Raw genomic sequence first — 19,642 nt, 5'->3', positions numbered from 1 at the left:
CCGACTTGGTGTAAAATAGGGGGTGGAACCTGAAGTGCGGTGCGATTAAATATGGAGGGTTATGTGACGGGTCCTATCACGGTCTCCTTTTCGGTATACCATGGTGGTATGTCGGCGCACGTTCAAGTGCAGTGGAGTCGTGTCTTGTGGGTACAGTAGTACACCTCTGCTTAGAGTATAATCTATTCAAATAGCCGTGCCCACGGTCAAGGGCGGACTCCCAACTTCACTGTGATTAGTTGAACCGTTCAATGACTTGGGTAAACTGGCTTCCATTTCGGACTACTACTACGTGGTGTAGCATTAAGTGGTGGCTGGACCTGTCGCAGCGTGGTGTAACATTGGACAGTGATGTAGTATTTTTACAACTGTTATTTATTTGCTCCTTTATCTACCTAATTACCTTTATTCAGTTTAAACTCTGTTATTTATTAAATGTTGCTTTATTGCAACTAACTCTAGCCAGTCCTTGATGATCCTTATGCATCATTTATTACCCTCTTTTCCGTGATGCTTGTTGAGTACGGTGGTTTGTACTCAGTCTTGCTCAATTTCTCTCTTCAAAGTTAGAAATTGAATCCGATGGAGGTGACTCTCAGGAGTGAGCTGTTCCGCCATCGAAGCGTTGCCTGTGGACTGGAGCTATACCCGCTGGAGCTAGTCTACACTATGTTTTCCGCTGCATTTTTGTTAGAATAAGTGTTATTTTCAGTTGTTTCTAAGAACGATGGTTATGTAATCAACATTGTCTTTTTTTTAATCCTGGCTGGTCCTGGACAAAGATTTTAATACACAATTAAGTTTAGAAATTCGTGTGAGGAATTTCTGGGCGTGACACTTGCCAATCTACATATTCATTATATTTATATCAATAGAGTAGTCGATTGCATTGCTGCATTATTTCTAAACCAATAAGCTTTGCTTATTTAGATCACTAAATATTTTGTGTTGCATTGGCTTATGAGATTTACATGTTAGTTGTTTTTGGCTGATCGTAGCAAAGCATTCATTATTTATTTAATTATTATTCAAGTACGTTCGTATCAGATTTTTAGCCGATCCAAGCTTTCAACCGCCGATTGTTCAGCCTATCAGCTAAACGCTACTGCATCAACATCCGCCCGGTTGGATTTTTTGTTACCTATCGGCTCGATAGCCGATCGGCTTATTTTATTCTTTATATTGTCAGTTGCAGGATCAAACTGACTGGCACGCCCACATATTCTAAGAATTTAGGTCCTGCACTAGAGCGATCTAAGAAGAGACTCCTAGTCCTTCTTGTGTGACACGTTATCAGGTCCATTTTTGACGTCAACAGAGGGGCATAACCTTTAAAACCCCTCCGTAGAACATCCAAGTGGTGGCAGACCTACTTGGCGACATCCTCCAGCAACTTCTTGATCACTCGGTCACGGAGACGATCCATAAAGTGAAGGTGATGGTCACCATCGCCGACATCCAACAATCTCAGCATCACTCTAGAATTTCACTCTAGATCGAAGGCCCAGTCGTCTAGATCTTCTCGAGGACCTCGATCTAGGCTGTCATCTTCAAAACAACCATCAAGCTCCATGCGGATAAGACGCCAAAAATGACGTCGTCTCGACAACAAACAATGCTGACCAAAAGAACAATACTGGCAGCCGAGTAAGAACAATTTCGCCACAACAAAAGAGTTTGACCTCTGTGGCAAACTCGACCGCCAACGCAAGAAACACGAGAGTCGGGGACGGCCGTCGGGGCATTGTTCAAACGATAGCTCTGACACTGACCTCGACGATGGTGTCCCGTCATTCACCAAAGACCTAAGCCAGGTAAACTGGCCAAGTAGTTTCAAGCCAACCGGGATCAACAAATACAACGGCTTCTACGACCCAAAATCCTGGTTGACGGTCTAACAAAAAATTATTGAATAAGATAATCAATTAAATATAGATGAAAAAGTTAACCACGTCAAATAAAAAATCAAATAGAGTATTACGTATTATAAATCTAACAAATATAAATAATATAAGAAATGCTGAGTAAAGATCTTCGGGAAACTGTACTTTTTGGTACGGTGGTATCAATAGTAAGCAAATGATCCTGCATCATACTAATAAATAATAAGAAAAAGGAACGGCCGGATCATGTCAACGACATTTCGCGCTGACATGTTGATATTGAAGTCAAAACCCGTGGATACTCATCGGCTCATATTAGACCGGAAGATCGTACAGAGGTAAAAAGTCAGTAGTATGTATGATCTGCTATCCGCTCACCTAACCCAATTCCATTCAGAGTTTCACGCCTAACTAATGATCCTTCCGGTCTGACGCTGCCGCGGTCAAACAACCCGGGCAGACAACGTAATCAATGATTTTACGGTATATTTATAAATAAAAAATTAATTTATAAATAAAAATTATATATATATATATACTTAGTGAGCTAAAAGTTAATCATAAAAATAAACTTTGCAAAAAACTTTAAAATTAACTAGAAACTTAAACTTTAGAATTTAAATTTTAGTTTATAGCTCTAAGAAAAGCGAAAAGTTTGGCTTATAAATAAAAAATTTTTGGTTGAAAGTGTTGACAGAAAGAAACCCTGGGAAACCGTCGCATCTGGTGCGCCCGACGTATCCCCGCCGTCCACTCCATCCTCCAGCTGGGCGTCCACCCGGCAGGCCTAGACCCTCTCTCGCTGTCACCCGCAGAGAGCGAGGGGAGAGAGGGGCGGAGTCCCCAATGCCGATGCGGGCCGTGCGAAATTTATTATTTTAGGCCGCACAGCCCCCATCCCTCCCCCACCCCTCGGGATATCCGCCTTCTCCCGCCCCGCTCCGTCCCCCTCCGCCGCCTCCTCCGCCGCCGCAGCTCTCGTCGACGCCGCGCAAAGGATCCACCGCGTCGCCTTCTCCGCCTCCTCCTCTCCGCTCCGAGGGCCTCTCTCTCTCGGAAGGTACCTACCTCGCTGCCTGTGGTGGCCTCCGCCGCTTTTATTTATTCCGCCGCGCGCGCTCTCTCCCCGGGCGTGCTCGCCTGCCCTTGGTTCGTCCCCCATTTTTTTCCCAGCTCGGCGCCCTTCTCCGGCTCCAGATCCGCGCGCCGCACGCCGATCCCGGTGAGTCCGCGGAGGGGTTTCTTCGCCATTTGGGTTGCCGTTGCTGCGGGGGGGTTTAGGTGCCCGCTGCTGTCTGTGGATGGGGGAGGGTAGGGTTTAAGGGTGGGCACCCGATGCGCGTGCTCCCGGCCGTGTTTTGGTCCCCCCGGGGCGGAATGTTGAGGCGCTAGGGGCTGGCTTGCACGGATTCGGGATGGGAGTGTAATGGGGGAGTTCGGACGGGGAAGAAATGGCACTCCGGTGAAATGCTGCTTGCCGTTGTTGGTCCTTGGTCTACGCTTGGATGCTGCTGGCTGTGTTACTATGTTGCATGCCAACGCCAGATGCTGCAGTGTGCCATTTCGCGGTAGCTATGATATTGGTTTGAGGTTTTGAGCGGCACCCATGGTTCCTCGCGGCGCTCAGGGTTTAAGCTCCTATTTTTGTTCAGTGGGACGTTATGCATGCACATTATTTCTTTTCGGTGTTAATTTCTGGTAATGATCCGTCATTCCCATGCTTTGTACTGCAAAATTACACACAGCAAATCGGTGATGCTGATTCTTGTTCATTTCTTGGTTATGTAACCTCTATATGGAATTGATTGCAAATCTTTTTTGCTTTTGCTATCATGCATGCTAATGCAATGTTGTCCACTTAAAAGGACTGTGCTTGGTATTTGTTGACTCAGTATAGTTTCGAAGAGAATTGGGGTTTACTCATACTTCAAAAGTTACATTTGAAGCTGAAAACTTTCCCAAGACATGAAAGTAGCTTTGTAGTTCATGGGAACATTCTGGAGCAACCACAATTGTACAGGGTTTGAGATTTCACATTACTCCCCATGAGACCATGATAACTAAGTTTTACCTTTTGTTTTTCCCTTTGTCTAGGAATATTTGTAGCCAATTTGTAGCGTTGACATAGGAAAGAGCATAACTAAGCATATCTAATATATTGATATTAGGCAGGATTGACAGTCTCCAAAGTAAGAAATTAACAACTTTTAAAAAGGACTCTGCTCAGTGGTAATGTTGGACAGGTTTATATAAAGCAAAATGCACAAAGGTGGCATGCAAAGTATAAGCATGTATTTCATTTTTTGATCTTCATACTTCCTAAAGATTTCTGTCAATGGTCAATAAAATATTAGTTGAATAAAGGGTCTGATGTCTGAACTAATCAGTTTTGTATATATTTTCATCTGTCAGATTACACAAACCTGGGGATTTATCTTCTCTTTGTATGGCACTGCACATTTGAGAAACCGTGCAATTGTACTGTTTGGTCAGCAGGACAACAATGACATCCACACATGTGGCGACCTTGGGAGTTGGTGCCCAGGCACCTCCTCGTCGCCAGAAAAATTCAGCTGGTACAGCATTTGTATCATCTGGGTCATCAAGACCCTCGTACCGAAAGAATGGTCAGCGTACTCGGTCACTTAGGGAGGAAAGCAATGGGGGTGTGTCTGATTCCAAAAAGCTTAACCATTCTATTCGCCAAGGTAACTACTATTTAGTTTTCATACACTATACTTTGTGGTCAAATGTAGACATGCAATGGGCCAATGGTTGCTATTTTTTACATAGTAGTGTTGAAATATCTGTTGTATGGTACAACAAAAATATATAATTAACTTGCTAAGATGAAACTATTATCCATATTGTTTTAAATTTAAGCTGGTTATTTATTTTCTGTAAACAATGACTTTTTTAAACATGAAATCGTATAAACAAACTTTTAGCATTCACTATTCGCTGCAGCATGTTTCAATTATGTATTGCATTGTTGTATAAACAAATGTGCTGTTGTAAAGTTTGTTATACTACCTTTTTTGTGATATCTATTGCACTAAGAAACAGGGGAGCAGTTTAAATCTGTGATCAATGAAATAATATGGAAATAGTGGATTGTGAGGCCTTCACGTACCATTGCTTCTTGTTAGGTTTTTATGTTGATCTGCTCAATTTCAAATATATGTCATCATGCAGGTCTTGCTGGCATCATTGACCTCCCAAACGACACAGTTTCAGAAGTTGATATTTCACAGTAAGCACTTTATATTTTAATGACATGTTTTGAGCATCGTCATGTGATTGCACCTTCTTTTTTGTTTGTTTCAGAAACTGATAATGTTTTTATGTGCTTTACTTTATGAAAGTAAGTTTTAGGAAAAAATATCTATCCTATTTAAAATATTTTACTACACCCTACGATGCATGGACACAAATACATTGACATGACATGATTTGACACTGATAAAGGAATTTACCATTTTCTAAAAAAAGCCAATATGGCTACATATGTTAATAAAAATAATATATGTGATTTTTATTTAAAATTCTCAAATGCTTATCCCTGAAATGAAAAATAATGTACTGCAAGCAAGGAAAGTAGCTTTTCAGCAAGCGTGCTTTCACTCTAGAATAGCTACTAAAAGGCAACATTGTTGCAATACTTGCACTCCATCTCACATTCCCTCAGCCTGCACCACACCTGTCGATATCAAATTACCATAATAGACTCTTCCCAACTCCCAAGGTTAGTAGTATATGGTTTAATTGGCTGGGCCGTGTCCCATATGTGTTGGAGAACATGATAATGGATTTTTTTTTCTGTTTAATCAGATGATACTTGGCCCATGCATATCAGAAGTGTGTCATTATTGGAAATGTCATTAACACCGATGTGCACTTTTTCGGAAGTATGAGTGCATCATAGAGGTTACACCTCTCATGGCTGATTCAGTCAATGATGTACTACTGCACATTTGTAATATGTGTTCCAGAAACTTTTTGTTCTAATCATATAATGTAACCACTCAAGCTAGTAGTCATCTGCTAACCAAATATCTCTATCTGATTGAAAGCCTGCATGAAATACACTTATTTATGCTAAACAGACATAGTTTTCTTCTATTTTATAGTACATTATTTGTCTGCCTATAAATGCTTTTCTTTTCCTTTTATAGTGGTTCCGAAGATCCCAGAGGGCCTACGGTCACAGAGTCCTACCAAATGAATGGGATTATCAATGAGACACATAATGGGAGGCATGCTTCAGTGTCCAAGGTTGTTGAATTTTGTACGGCACTTGGTGGCAAAACACCAATTCACAGTGTATTAGTGGCCAACAATGGAATGGCAGCAGCTAAGTTCATGCGGAGTGTCCGAACATGGGCTAATGATACTTTTGGATCAGAGAAGGCAATTCAGCTGATAGCTATGGCAACTCCGGAAGATTTAAGGATAAATGCAGAGCACATCAGGATTGCCGATCAATTTGTAGAGGTGCCTGGAGGAACAAACAACAACAACTATGCAAATGTTCAACTCATAGTGGAGGTTAGTTCAGTTCATTCTTCAACACATAACTTATTGTTTTTCTTTTAGGGAAAGTCTCTGTAACCCTCCCATATCTGAACATCCAAATTTCACCATCAACTGCAAACACAGATAGCAGAGAGAACAGGTGTTTCTGCTGTTTGGCCTGGTTGGGGCCATGCATCTGAGAATCCCGAACTTCCAGATGCGCTGACTGCAAAAGGAATTATTTTTCTTGGGCCACCAGCATCATCAATGCATGCATTAGGAGACAAGGTTGGTTCAGCTCTCATCGCTCAAGCAGCTGGAGTTCCAACACTTGCATGGAGTGGGTCACATGTGAGTCTCACCCCCTTTTGTAGCTTAAAATCTTTATCTTTTGGGTGCATGCATTTTATATCCTAATGATAATGATACTATATCATAGGTGGAAATTCCTCTGGAGTGTTGCTTGGACTCAATACCTGATGAGATGTATAGGAAAGCTTGTGTTACTACCACGGAGGAAGCAGTTGCAAGTTGTCAGGTGGTTGGTTACCCTGCCATGATTAAGGCATCTTGGGGTGGTGGTGGTAAAGGAATAAGGAAGGTCCGTCTTTGTGTAGTTTTCAAGAGATTGTGTGGATTGTAGTGCTCAACATTGCCTTCTTAACATAAGTCAAATTTTCTTGCAGGTTCATAATGATGATGAGGTTAGGACATTATTTAAGCAAGTTCAAGGTGAAGTACCTGGTTCCCCAATATTTATCATGAGGCTTGCAGATCAGGTAGGGCCTTTCCTGGAAATTCACCTTTTCCCTTTAAGTTGTTGAGTTATTACGGATTTATTACGGTTATGGTCTGTATGCAACTCTTCTCCATATGGGCCGCACAATGCCACGATGCGTATGGGCTGAACAGTATTAAAGATTTGTTAAATGTTATCATTTGTAAGTCCATTGTTTTTGTGTTGTCTATGAATGTTTATGATCTTGAACATAGATGAGAATGAACACATGATTATTCAATATCATTGAGAACCTGAAGATTATGGCTGCCAATAAAAGCAAGGAAAATACATCTGTTTTTCCAAAATAAATTACTTATATTGCAAAGTTATTTAACCCATTTTCTTCTGTTGTTTTGATGCTGCAACTATCCAAAGTATGGTTATCTATACGTTATTTGTCTTTGCATGGATCTCATTTTATATTGCATATAATACATGGTGCTCTGTCAAGAAACTAATACATGTGAAGTTCTTCTGTTGTATTTTGTGTTCTGTCCTGCCTGTTATGATTTTGATTTCATTTGGAACTTTATTTAAGAGATCCTGGTTGCTGTCTTATGTAGAGTCGACATCTTGAAGTTCAGTTGCTTTGTGATCAATATGGCAATGTAGCAGCACTTCATAGTCGAGATTGCAGTGTACAACGGCGACACCAAAAGGTCTGCTGTCTCAAATAGTGAAATCCCCCTTGTACAACATGTTTTACTTCTTGCCTGCATCATCAGATGATTAATGGTTGTATTTTACTGAACAGATAATCGAGGAAGGACCGGTTACTGTTGCTCCTCGTGAGACTGTGAAAGAGCTTGAGCAGGCAGCAAGGAGGCTTGCTAAAGCTGTGGGTTATGTTGGTGCTGCTACTGTTGAATACCTTTACAGCATGGAAACTGGCGAATACTATTTTCTGGAACTTAATCCACGGCTACAGGTTGGTTCCTTTGAACATTCCTCAGGAATTATTTTATGTTGACAATGGCTTACATTGTTACATGGTTCCATTCAGGTTGAGCATCCTGTCACTGAGTGGATAGCTGAGGTAAACTTGCCTGCAGCTCAAGTTGCTGTTGGAATGGGTATACCCCTTTGGCAGATCCCAGGTAATGCTAGTTTGTTTAATTCCTGATCCTTGTTATTTAAATGAGCTTTCATATGGACCATGAGGTTTTACACATTGTACTGTTAACAGTACATCCTGATAACTTATAGTTATAAGTGTTAGATTAGATACAGAGATGTATCACAAATTAACATTGCCAAGTGTGGTTCCTCATGGTATCTCAAGAACTGTAGAAAACCTTTAATTAAATATCTGAAAATCGTTCTTTAAACCAAAGAAAATACTTCCTCTGTCCACAAATATAAGCAGTTTTGAAACAGTGATAAGTCAAACCTTTTTGGCTTTAACTATCAATAGCCCCCCAAAAAAAAAAGATTGACGGCATAAGAATGGTGCTAACAGATTTATCAGGAAACAAGCTATCATAATATACAGCTCTTTCTATTTAAAATAATTTATCTTTATAGATATTATTGATCAAAGTAGTATATTGATGACCGTGTCGATGTCCTAAAAGTGCTTATATTGTGGATGGAGGGGAGTAAAAACTAATTATCTTCCTTGCATACAGAGATCAGGCGCTTTTACGGAATGAACTATGGAGGAGGCTATGACCTTTGGAGGAAAACAGCAGCTCTAGCGACTCCATTTAACTTTGATGAAGTAGATTCTAAATGGCCAAAAGGCCATTGTGTAGCTGTTAGAGTAACTAGTGAGGATCCAGATGATGGATTCAAGCCTACTGGTGGAAAAGTGAAGGTATGGTTTACTGATATATGATTTGAATACATTACTATATTGTGAGCTGTGGCTAGTAAAATGACTGGACCTTGGTTTCTTACTTTCCAGGAAATAAGTTTCAAGAGTAAACCAAATGTTTGGGCCTATTTCTCAGTAAAGGTAGTGCATAATATTACTCAACAGCTACATTATTTGAGTTGTACCAACAGTTGAGCTGTAACTGTTTGTCGTTCTGTTTGGTTGACTGGTACTTTCTCTCTTTTCTGTTTGCAGTCTGGTGGAGGCATTCATGAATTTGCTGATTCCCAGTTTGGTGTGTAAATTTAAAGGAGTGAAATATTCTATGATTTTTATATTGGTCCACATCTTTGAAAGATCTTGCATTCCATTACAGGACATGTTTTTGCATATGGAACTACTAGATCAGCAGCAATAACTACCATGGCTCTTGCACTAAAAGAGGTTCAAATTCGTGGAGAAATTCATTCAAATGTGGACTACACAGTTGACCTCTTGAATGTAAGGACTAAAATATCTGCTTATTGAATCTTGCTTGTTGGTTCCCTACTGTCATCACTTTAGTCTGGCCACTGAAGAACTTATTCCATCATGCCTTTTCCGTTATCTTAAATTCAGGCCTCAGATTTCAGAGAAAATAAGATTCATACTGGTTGGCTGGATACCAGGATAGCCATGCGTGTTCAAGCTGAGAGGCCCCCATGGTATATTTCAGTCATTGGAGGGGCTTTATACGTAAGAAAAAGAAACTATCACTCTCACTTACATTTATATGAATCAAATGTGGAAATCATGTGTAATATGTCGTCTTATTTAAATATTTTTATGTGCTGCAGAAAACAGTAACTGCCAACACAGCCACTGTTTCTGATTATGTTGGTTATCTTACGAAGGGCCAGATTCCACCAAAGGTACTATTTCGCTGGTTTAGGATATGAATGCTGTTTAAACATGAAAATTATTGACCGAAAATTCTTGTGTACAGCATATATCCCTTGTCTATACAACTGTTGCTCTGAATATAGATGGGAACAAATACACTGTAAGTGTGACATTCTTAATAGTGAAACCAAATTTGTTCATAAATAATCAATTGTTTTGAGTTTAGTGTATGATGTATCATAGATTGAGACTGTGAGAAGTGGACATGGTAGCTACAGATTGCGAATGAATGAATCAGAGGTTGAAGCAAATGTACAAACATTATGCGATGGTGGACTTTTAATGCAGGTAATATCTTCTTTCTAGTTACTAATAAAGAGGATATACCTTGATATAAGAATTCTGATTCTTGAACTTATAATCTTTTCAGCTGGATGGAAACAGCCATGTAATTTATGCTGAAGAAGAGGCCGGTGGTACACGACTTCTTATTGATGGAAAGACATGCATGTTACAAGTAATGATTATCTTTTCTATTCACAATGTTTGCTTTGGCAAGGGTATTTTTCTTGGGATCTATTTACTGCATTCAATTCTTGGACTTGGATACAACTCAAATCTTTAAGAGATGGATTATGCTGTATGTTTTTTTGGGAGACTAGCCATTATAAAGTGTAATTGAATATTTGTTATTTGTTGAGAATCATGATATGCCAGATGGTAGATTTGGATAGTGCCTAACAAACACGCCTAGGGTAATTAACACTTGCCAATTGCTGGTCTTGTGATATATAACTATAAAACTACTACCTCCGTTTCATATTGTAAGACTTTGCCTAAATTCACAATTAATGAATATATATAATTTATATACATGTCTAGATTCATTAGTATCCATATAAATCTAAGCAAAGCTAGAAAGTCTTACATTGTGAAACAGAGTGAGTAGTTATTTGTTAAATCACAACTTTAATTGAATCCTTGTTGTTTGTTGAGAATCATGATATGCCAAACAATGGAAGATTTGGCATGGTGTCCACAGGTAGCTCATAGGTCTTCTGATATATAAAGACAATTTTTCTGTAGTGTGACTGCAACGAATCCAATCCGGTCATGCTGCTTCGGTTCCATTTTTTTTTTGAAACTAGCAAGGTACCTGTGCTTTGCAATGGGTTAAAATTATCATAAGTTCTGATCTTGAGAACTATACATATAATTTCTGGGGTACGTAAAACATATAATTTGCATGTAAACATCAATCCACAGATAACCAAGCCACGTCCACAAGAGATCTATTATCTGCCTTTAGAAGATCCCAACAATTCTAGAGGTTCTTTTACTATATATAATTAATCTTAGATATTCAGCCACAAGTTTTTAAGCATTATTATCAAGGTTTAACAATAAAAGGTAGGAGGATGCCTTTGGCTTTCAACACTGCTGTATCTCATGTCATGGGCAAGTCATACACTTTTAGTGGTAGAAAAAGAACAAACCATATTCTTTGCCATATCCTGAAGTTAAATAAGTGACACTGCTTTCTTGCAGAATGATCATGATCCATCAAAGTTATTAGCTGAGACACCATGCAAACTTCTTCGTTTCTTGGTTGCTGATGGTGCTCATGTTGATGCTGATGTACCATATGCGGAAGTTGAGGTTATGAAGATGTGCATGCCCCTCTTGTCACCTGCTTCTGGTGTCATACATGTTGTAATGTCCGAGGGCCAAGCAATGCAGGTTACATTCCTATAATCTTTTCATTGTGCCGTGTATGGTTCACATGAACATTTCAAGTAACATTGGTAACTTTTTGTTATTCTAGGCTGGTGATCTTATAGCTAGGCTTGATCTTGATGACCCTTCTGCTGTGAAAAGAGCTGAACCATTTAATGATACCTTTCCAAATATGTGTCTTCCTATTGCTGCTTCTAGTCAAGTTCACAAAAGATGTGCTGCAAGTCTTAATGCTTGTCGAATGGTCCTTGCGGGATATGAGCATAATATTGACAAGGTAAACATCATGTCTTATGTTTTACTTTGTTTATCATGCATCCTTATGTATCTCTATCCATTTTCTTTTGTTCCTCTTGTACTCTGTTTATGTTCTAGTGCTGTTCCATAAAGATTTATATCACCTACATTGTTTCCAAATGCAAATATCTATACTCTTTAAAAAGATTTTAGTGGTGGTGAGTGGCAGTGAATCTGCCACCCCACCTACACCGATTGTAGTTTTTACATATTACCCCTTGAACTTAATATCACATAACATTTAAATCAATATGCGATCAAATAACATCTAATAAATCTACATGCGATAGCTAGTAACCACATATAAAATTGAATTAATAGCAGTATTCTCTATAGCAAAAATGTGGGACCATATTTCAATAATTTCATGAAAAATGTGCTTTTATTTATTTTAGGCAATATTATGACATTTTTTTCTTGGGGCTATTTCGTTTCTGCTCCTGTTTCAAGTTCTAATACTGATTTTGCCCCTTTTTTTTTAGGGTTTTCGTTTTTGACCTTACTTTTTTGAGTTGGACGGACCAGTTGTTCCTTCTTTGGATGGAAGGACTAACGGTGTTAAATGACATGTTAAAAGACTATTTTACCCTTGCACGAGAATATCATTTTGATCTTTTTTTAGTCATTTGTGTTGTTACCCTCTGTTCTAAATCATAGAAATATACAAAAACAATATATTATTAATTCAAATGACATGTTTAAAAACTTATAATTTTTTAAAAATATTTGACAGTTTCAAAACTATGTCAAATTTTTTTAAAAAATTATAAGTTTCATAGAAATGTACAAAAGCAATATATTATTAATTCAAATGACATGTTTAAAAACTTATAATTTTTTAAACAGGGGTAATTTCGTCATTAATTATTTCAGGAATTAAATCTTTTATTTTTAAAACTAAATATGTTGGTCAACTAACAGTCAACATGACTTCCATCCAAAATAGGGGCAAACGGTTCATTCGGTTAAAAAAAAGAGGGGCAAAAACGAAAACCCTAAAAAGTAGGGGTAAAATCAATATTGGACTTGAAAATCAGGACAGGAACGAAATTGTCCCTTTTTTCTTTTATCCATAGCAAAACGTGTGCATTTAGATAGTGCTACTATTCATCAATATTTTCATTTGATTCTTGATTCCTAATCTTATTTGTGAGTTTTAAGCCTAGTTCAATCCATTGGTAATCTCTTTTAGCAATAGTGAATCGATTATATATGTGTAAGGCTGCTTCCTTTTTCAGGTTGTGCAAGAGTTGGTATACTGCCTGGACAGTCCCGAGCTTCCTTTCCTGCAGTGGGATGAGCTTATGTCTGTTTTAGCAACTAGACTTCCACGAAATCTTAAGAGCGAGGTATGCTACAATTGGCAAGATAGCTAGTTTCATGCTCGAAAGGAATAAGTAAATTTTGCCAGATAGGTTAATTTTCCATATCAAGTTTTGAGTTTTTGATATAAAAGCATTACTGGACTAAAACTGTATTCGTGATTACTATAGTATATTGTACAGGATCAAGTACTACTTTCTTGTGCTTAATTTGTCAATACTTCAAATTTATCACTGGCCTATTTGAAGTATAGAGTTAAATGAGGTTTTGTTTGATCAATTTACCCACATTCTTTTGGTATATTGTTTTTAACTAGCCTTATGTTCTGCCTCAAATGTTTCTAACCTTTTCAGTTGGAGGGCAAATATGAGGAATACAAAGTTAAGTTTGACTCTGGGATAATCAACTATTTCCCTGCCAAGATATTAGGAGGGATAATTGAGGTTAGTTGTACGATTTGTTGTGGTAATCACTGCTGTAACTCTTTGTTTTTTAACAAGCAGTTTTGCAGGCAAATCTTGCATGTGGTTCTGAGAAGGAGAAGGCTACAAATGAGAGGCTTGTTGAGCCTCTTATGAGCCTACTGAAGTCATACGAGGGTGGGAGAGAAACCCATGCTCATTTTGTTGTCAAGTCCCTCTTCGAGGAGTATCTCTATGTTGAAGAATTGTTCAGTGATGGGATTCAGGTTATCTGTCATATCCACACTGAACAGATTAACATTTTTTTTGTTGATAAAATCAAAATGCTAATGTTTCTATTTTTCTGTGGCTGAAACAATATATAATGGTTCTGCATTAAATATAATGGGTAATATATACAATCATTGTTTTTGTTAAGTATAATGGGCAATATATAGTTCTGCATCAAATAGTATTTCAGGAAACAATATAGCAAATATTTGTAATAGTATATGCTCAAGATGGAATCTGATATAAGCATTGTTAATAAATCTATATATGATTGTGCTGTTTTTGTAGTCTGACGTGATTGAACGTCTGCGCGTTCAACATAGTAAAGACCTACAGAAAGTTGTTGACATTGTGTTGTCCCACCAGGTAAATTTCTTCATGGTCTGGTCATTTACTTGCAAATGATTGCTGAACCTGTCTTATTTTTTTTGACATTGTGGCTTTTGTTTCTAGAGTGTGAGAAATAAAACTAAGCTGATACTAAAACTCATGGAGAGTCTGGTTTATCCAAGTCCTGCTGCCTACAGGGATCAATTGACCCGCTTTTCTTCCCTTAATCATAAAGCGTATTATAAGGTGACCAAGACAAAGCTGAAATAACATGAATTTTTCAATGATCTTTCCTTTTGACATCTGAGTCTAATGAATTTCATGTATCTTAATATCTGCAGTTGGCACTTAAAGCTAGTGAACTTCTTGAACAAACAAAACTTAGTGAGCTTCGTACACGAATAGCAAGGAACCTTTCAGAGCTGGAGATGTTTGCTGAGGAAAGCAAGGGCCCCTCCATGCGTAAGCGAGAAATGGCCATCACGGAGAGCATGGAAGATTTAGTTACTGCCCCACTGCCAGTTGAAGATGCACTTATTTCTTTGTTTGATTGTAGTGATCCAACTGTTCAGCAGAGAGTGATTGAGACTTACATAGCTCGATTATATCAGGTATGACATGAAAGGCCTTCATCATTGCAATAAAGTAATTGGTCGCTGAAAGATGCGATTTCAAACTTGTAGCACATGCATTAACATGCTACTGCTTGATTTTTTCACTAACATAATCAATATTTTTCAGCCTCACCTTGTGAAGGATAGTATCAAAATTAAATTGATAGAGTCAGCTATTATTGCTTCATGGGAATTTCCTGAAGGACATTTTGATACAAGAAATGGAGGAGCAGTTCTTGGTGAGAAGAGATGGGGTGCCATGGTCATTGTCAAGTCTCTTGAATCAGTTTCAATGGCCATTAGAGCTGTACTAAAGGAGACATCAGACTACAGTAGCTCTGAAGGCAACATGATGCATATTGCTTTGTTGGGTGCTGATAATAAGATGGATATAATTCAAGACAGGTTTGTTCATATGCCATATTGGTGCTTAAATACTTATACATGTCACATGTAGTTAGATCTTAGAGATTGGTGGAGTTCTGTAATTAACTTTCCCCATTTTTCAGTGGTGATTATGATCAACTTCCATTAATACTAAAGGATAATATAACTGATCTGCATGCCTCTGGTGTGAAAGTAATAAGTTGCATTGCTCAAAGAGATGAAGCACGGATGACAATGCGTCATACCTTCCTTTGGTCTGATGAAAAGTTTTCTTATGAGGAAGAGCCGATTCTCCGGCATGTGGAACCTCCTCTTTCTGCACTTCTTGAGTTGGTATGTGATATCATCGAAATGACAACGTTTGGTGTGTCCTTGATTATCTTCTGTTTTCTTTTGTATTTATTCAGCGTATTGTGTATGCAGGACAAGTTGAAAGTGAAAGGATACAATGAAATGAAGTATACCCCATCGCGGGATCGTCAATGGCATATCTACACACTTCGAAATACTGAAAATCCCAAAATGTTGCACCGGGTATTTTTCCGGACCATTGTAAGGCAACCTAGTGCATCCAACAAGTTTTCGTCAGGCCAGATTGGTGACATGGAAGTAGGGAGTGCTGAAGAACCTCTGTCATTTACGTCAACCAGCATATTAAGATCTTTGATGACTGCTATAGAAGAATTGGAGCTTCATGCGATTAGAACTGGTCATTCACACATGTATTTGTGTGTATTGAAAGAACAAAAGCTTCTTGATCTTGTTCCAGTTTCAGAGTAAGTGTACATAATTCTTTTGGGAACATATGCCTTGCTTATGAGGTTAGTCTTCTCAATGAGCTTTTTATCTTACTCAGGAATACAGTTTTGGATGTTGGTCAAGATGAAGCTACTGCCTGTTCACTCTTGAAAGAAATGGCTATGAAGATACATGAACTTGTTGGTGCAAGAATGCACCATCTTTCTGTATGCCAATGGGAAGTGAAACTTAAGTTGAACTGCGATGGGCCTGCCAGTGGTAGCTGGAGAGTTGTAACGACCAATGTTACTAGTCATACTTGCACTGTGGATGTAAGTTAGTCCTCTAGCAGTTTGTTTTCTAATGAAACTTACGAAATTTTAAGCCAGCTTATTCTCATACCCAGAGCTAGTTATCTTTATATAATGTATGCACATTGTTCTAACTGCTTTTTAATTGTTTTAGATCTACCGTGAGGTGGAAGATACAGAATTACAGAAATTAGTATACCATTCTGCCACTCCGGTAGGTGGTCCTCTGCATGGTGTAGCATTGAATAATTCATATCAGCCTTTGAGTGTCATCGATCTTAAGCGCTGTTCTGCTAGGAATAATAGAACTACATACTGCTACGATTTTCCGCTGGTAAGTTGATTACTTCCTAATATCCTATGCATTACCATAGCAAATTCCAATGCATAGTTCATGCTGTTAGAATAAGCTGATGAAAATTTGAAACTGTAGGCATTTGAAACTGCAGTGAGGAAGTCGTGGTCCTCTAGTACCTCTGGTGTTTCTAAAGGTGTTGAAAATGCCCAATGTTATGTTAAAGCTACAGAGCTGGTATTTGCGGACAAACATGGGTCGTGGGGCACTCCTTTAGTTCCGATGGACCGTCCTGCTGGACTCAATGACATTGGTATGGTGGCTTGGACCTTGAAGATGTCCACTCCTGAATTTCCTAGTGGTAGGGAGATTATTGTTGTTGCAAATGATATTACGTTTAGAGCTGGATCATTTGGCCCAAGGGAAGATGCATTTTTTGAAGCTGTTACAAACCTAGCTTGTGAAAAGAAACTTCCTCTTATCTACTTGGCTGCAAATTCTGGTGCTAGAATTGGCATAGCAGATGAAGTGAAATCTTGCTTCTGTGTTGGGTGGTCTGATGATGGCAGCCCTGAACGTGGGTTTCAGTACATTTATCTAAGTGAGGAAGACTATGCTCGTATTGGCACTTCTGTCATAGCACACAAGATGCAGCTAGACACTGGTGAAATTAGGTGGGTTATTGATTCTGTTGTGGGCAAGGAGGATGGACTTGGTGTGGAGAATATACATGGAAGTGCTGCTATTGCCAGTGCTTATTCTAGGGCATACAAGGAGACATTTACACTTACATTTGTGACTGGGCGAACTGTTGGAATAGGAGCTTATCTTGCTCGACTTGGTATCCGGTGCATACAGCGCCTTGACCAGCCTATTATTCTGACAGGGTTTTCTGCACTAAACAAGCTTCTTGGGCGGGAAGTGTACAGCTCCCACATGCAGTTGGGTGGTCCCAAAATCATGGCGACTAATGGTGTTGTCCATCTTACTGTTTCAGACGATCTTGAAGGTGTTTCTAATATATTGAGGTGGCTCAGTTATGTTCCTGCCTACATTGGTGGACCTCTTCCGGTAACAACACCATTGGACCCACCAGACAGACCTGTTGCATACATTCCTGAGAACTCTTGTGATCCTCGAGCAGCCATCCGTGGTGTTGATGACAGCCAAGGGAAATGGTTGGGTGGTATGTTTGATAAAGACAGCTTTGTGGAGACATTTGAAGGCTGGGCTAAGACAGTGGTTACTGGGAGAGCAAAGCTTGGAGGAATTCCAGTTGGTGTGATAGCTGTGGAGACACAGACCATGATGCAAACCATCCCTGCTGACCCTGGCCAGCTTGATTCCCGTGAACAATCTGTTCCTCGGGCTGGACAAGTGTGGTTTCCGGATTCTGCTACCAAGACTGCCCAGGCATTGTTGGACTTCAACCGTGAAGGATTACCTCTGTTCATCCTTGCTAACTGGAGAGGATTCTCTGGTGGACAGAGAGATCTTTTTGAAGGAATTCTTCAGGCGGGCTCAACTATTGTTGAGAACCTTAGGACATACAATCAGCCCGCCTTTGTCTACATTCCCATGGCCGCGGAGCTACGAGGAGGGGCATGGGTTGTGGTTGATAGCAAGATAAATCCAGACCGCATTGAGTGCTATGCTGAGAGGACTGCAAAAGGCAATGTTCTGGAACCTCAAGGGTTAATTGAGATCAAGTTCAGGTCAGAGGAACTCCAAGAATGCATGGGTCGGCTTGACCCAGAATTGATTGACCTGAAAACAAAGCTTGAAGCAGCAAACAGAAATGGAAGTAGTAACGCAAAACTACTTCAGGCCAATATAGAAGCTCGAACAAAACAGTTGATGCCTCTATACACTCAGATTGCGATACGGTTTGCTGAATTGCATGACACATCCCTCAGGATGGCTGCTAAAGGTGTGATTAAGAAAGTTGTGGACTGGGAAGAATCACGATCTTTCTTCTATAAGAGATTACGGAGGAGGATCTCTGAGGATGTTCTTGCAAAAGAAATTAGAGCTGTAGCAGGTGAGCAGTTATCTCACCAACCAGCAATCGAGCTTATCAAGAAATGGTACTCAGCTTCACAGGCAGCTGAATGGGATGATGACGATGCTTTTGTTGCTTGGATGGATAACCCAGAAAACTACAGGGATTATATCCAAGATCTTAAGGCTCAAAGAGTATCCCAATCCCTGTCATGTTTGTCAGACTCCAGTTCAGATTTACAAGCCCTGCCACAGGGTCTTTCCATGCTACTCGATAAGGTAAGCATGCCTTGGGTTGCACCAACATCTTTTTTTCTGTATAAAGTGGTGATTACCAACTAACCTTTCTAAAACTGCTAATAACTTCTATATACATTTTTGTTGCATATTGCCGGAAATATCTAATCAAATAATGACTACAAATCCTATTGTTTTTGTTGCCATTGTCACCTCTAATCTTGGCTTTTGTTTCAGATGGATCCCTCCAGAAGAACTCAACTTGTTGAGGAAATTAGAAAGGTTCTTGGTTGAATCATATGATGCCAAAGCTTTTATATGAGGCAAAAATTGCTTGTGGGCCCCGTCGGATTGGTGATGAGTGTATATTGGATTTGTTCTGCCAGATGAGTGTTTACCAATGGACCAATGGTCCTGTATGGCATCGTTGTTTCGCACTAGTTCCGTGATGTACTATCATCTGTTGGACGCTGTAATTAGTGAGCCTCTGCGGATCCACAGTATAAGATTGAGCTATTGATTCAATTTTGAACAAGAATAATATGTTTTTGTAGGCATAAAAATGCGCATCTGTACGTGAAATAATATGTTTGTACTGTAATCGCTGATCGCTCAATAAATCACATGCAATATACAGTTTGCAGCACGACTCTCCCCACATCTCAACGTCAACCACTGATCCGATGTCTCCTGCACGAATATGAATGAACGAGCAAAGTGAAGGGCAAGAGGGAGGAAGAAAGCCGAATTCTGAGCCAATCTATCATCATACACGAGGATCATCCGGGCGAGTCTAGGACTCT

At 39.4% G+C, this 19,642-nt stretch overlaps 1 protein-coding gene across 1 annotated transcript; it reads left to right on the top strand.

Moving 5' to 3' along the window:
- The first annotated feature begins 2,807 nt into the window (after nt 1-2,807).
- On the top strand, nt 2,808-19,433 carry LOC102702377 (acetyl-CoA carboxylase 2). The gene is made up of 34 exons (XM_006654168.3): nt 2,808-2,943; nt 4,296-4,591; nt 5,079-5,136; nt 6,059-6,431; nt 6,543-6,749; nt 6,838-6,999; nt 7,085-7,177; nt 7,743-7,838; nt 7,934-8,107; nt 8,183-8,276; nt 8,808-8,995; nt 9,086-9,136; nt 9,251-9,290; nt 9,372-9,496; nt 9,614-9,730; nt 9,832-9,906; nt 9,981-10,037; nt 10,121-10,225; nt 10,308-10,394; nt 11,426-11,617; nt 11,703-11,891; nt 13,150-13,260; nt 13,588-13,677; nt 13,746-13,922; nt 14,215-14,292; nt 14,380-14,502; nt 14,598-14,867; nt 14,998-15,275; nt 15,380-15,590; nt 15,681-16,033; nt 16,114-16,327; nt 16,461-16,640; nt 16,740-18,881; nt 19,077-19,433. Exons 2-34 carry the CDS (start codon nt 4,387-4,389, stop codon nt 19,131-19,133), a joined length of 6,972 nt encoding a protein of 2,323 aa, XP_006654231.1. The 5' UTR covers nt 2,808-2,943; nt 4,296-4,386; the 3' UTR covers nt 19,134-19,433.
- Nucleotides 19,434-19,642: the final 209 nt, after the last annotated feature.

This window comes from Oryza brachyantha, chromosome 5, assembly GCF_000231095.2.
Source record: "Oryza brachyantha chromosome 5, ObraRS2, whole genome shotgun sequence".
NCBI lineage: Eukaryota > Viridiplantae > Streptophyta > Magnoliopsida > Poales > Poaceae > Oryza > Oryza brachyantha.
This window is presented reverse-complemented; position numbering and strand designations above follow the sequence as displayed.

Bases quoted from the DNA above. Each gene is read 5' to 3' on its own strand.
- LOC102702377 (XM_006654168.3), top strand. From the start codon at position 4,387: ATGACATCCACACATGTGGCGACCTTGGGAGTTGGTGCCCAGGCACCT. The intron at 9,137-9,250 runs GTAGTGCATAAT...TTCTGTTTGCAG, and splicing joins GGGCCTATTTCTCAGTAAAG to TCTGGTGGAGGCATTCATGA. The intron at 14,868-14,997 runs GTATGACATGAA...AATATTTTTCAG, and splicing joins ACATAGCTCGATTATATCAG to CCTCACCTTGTGAAGGATAG.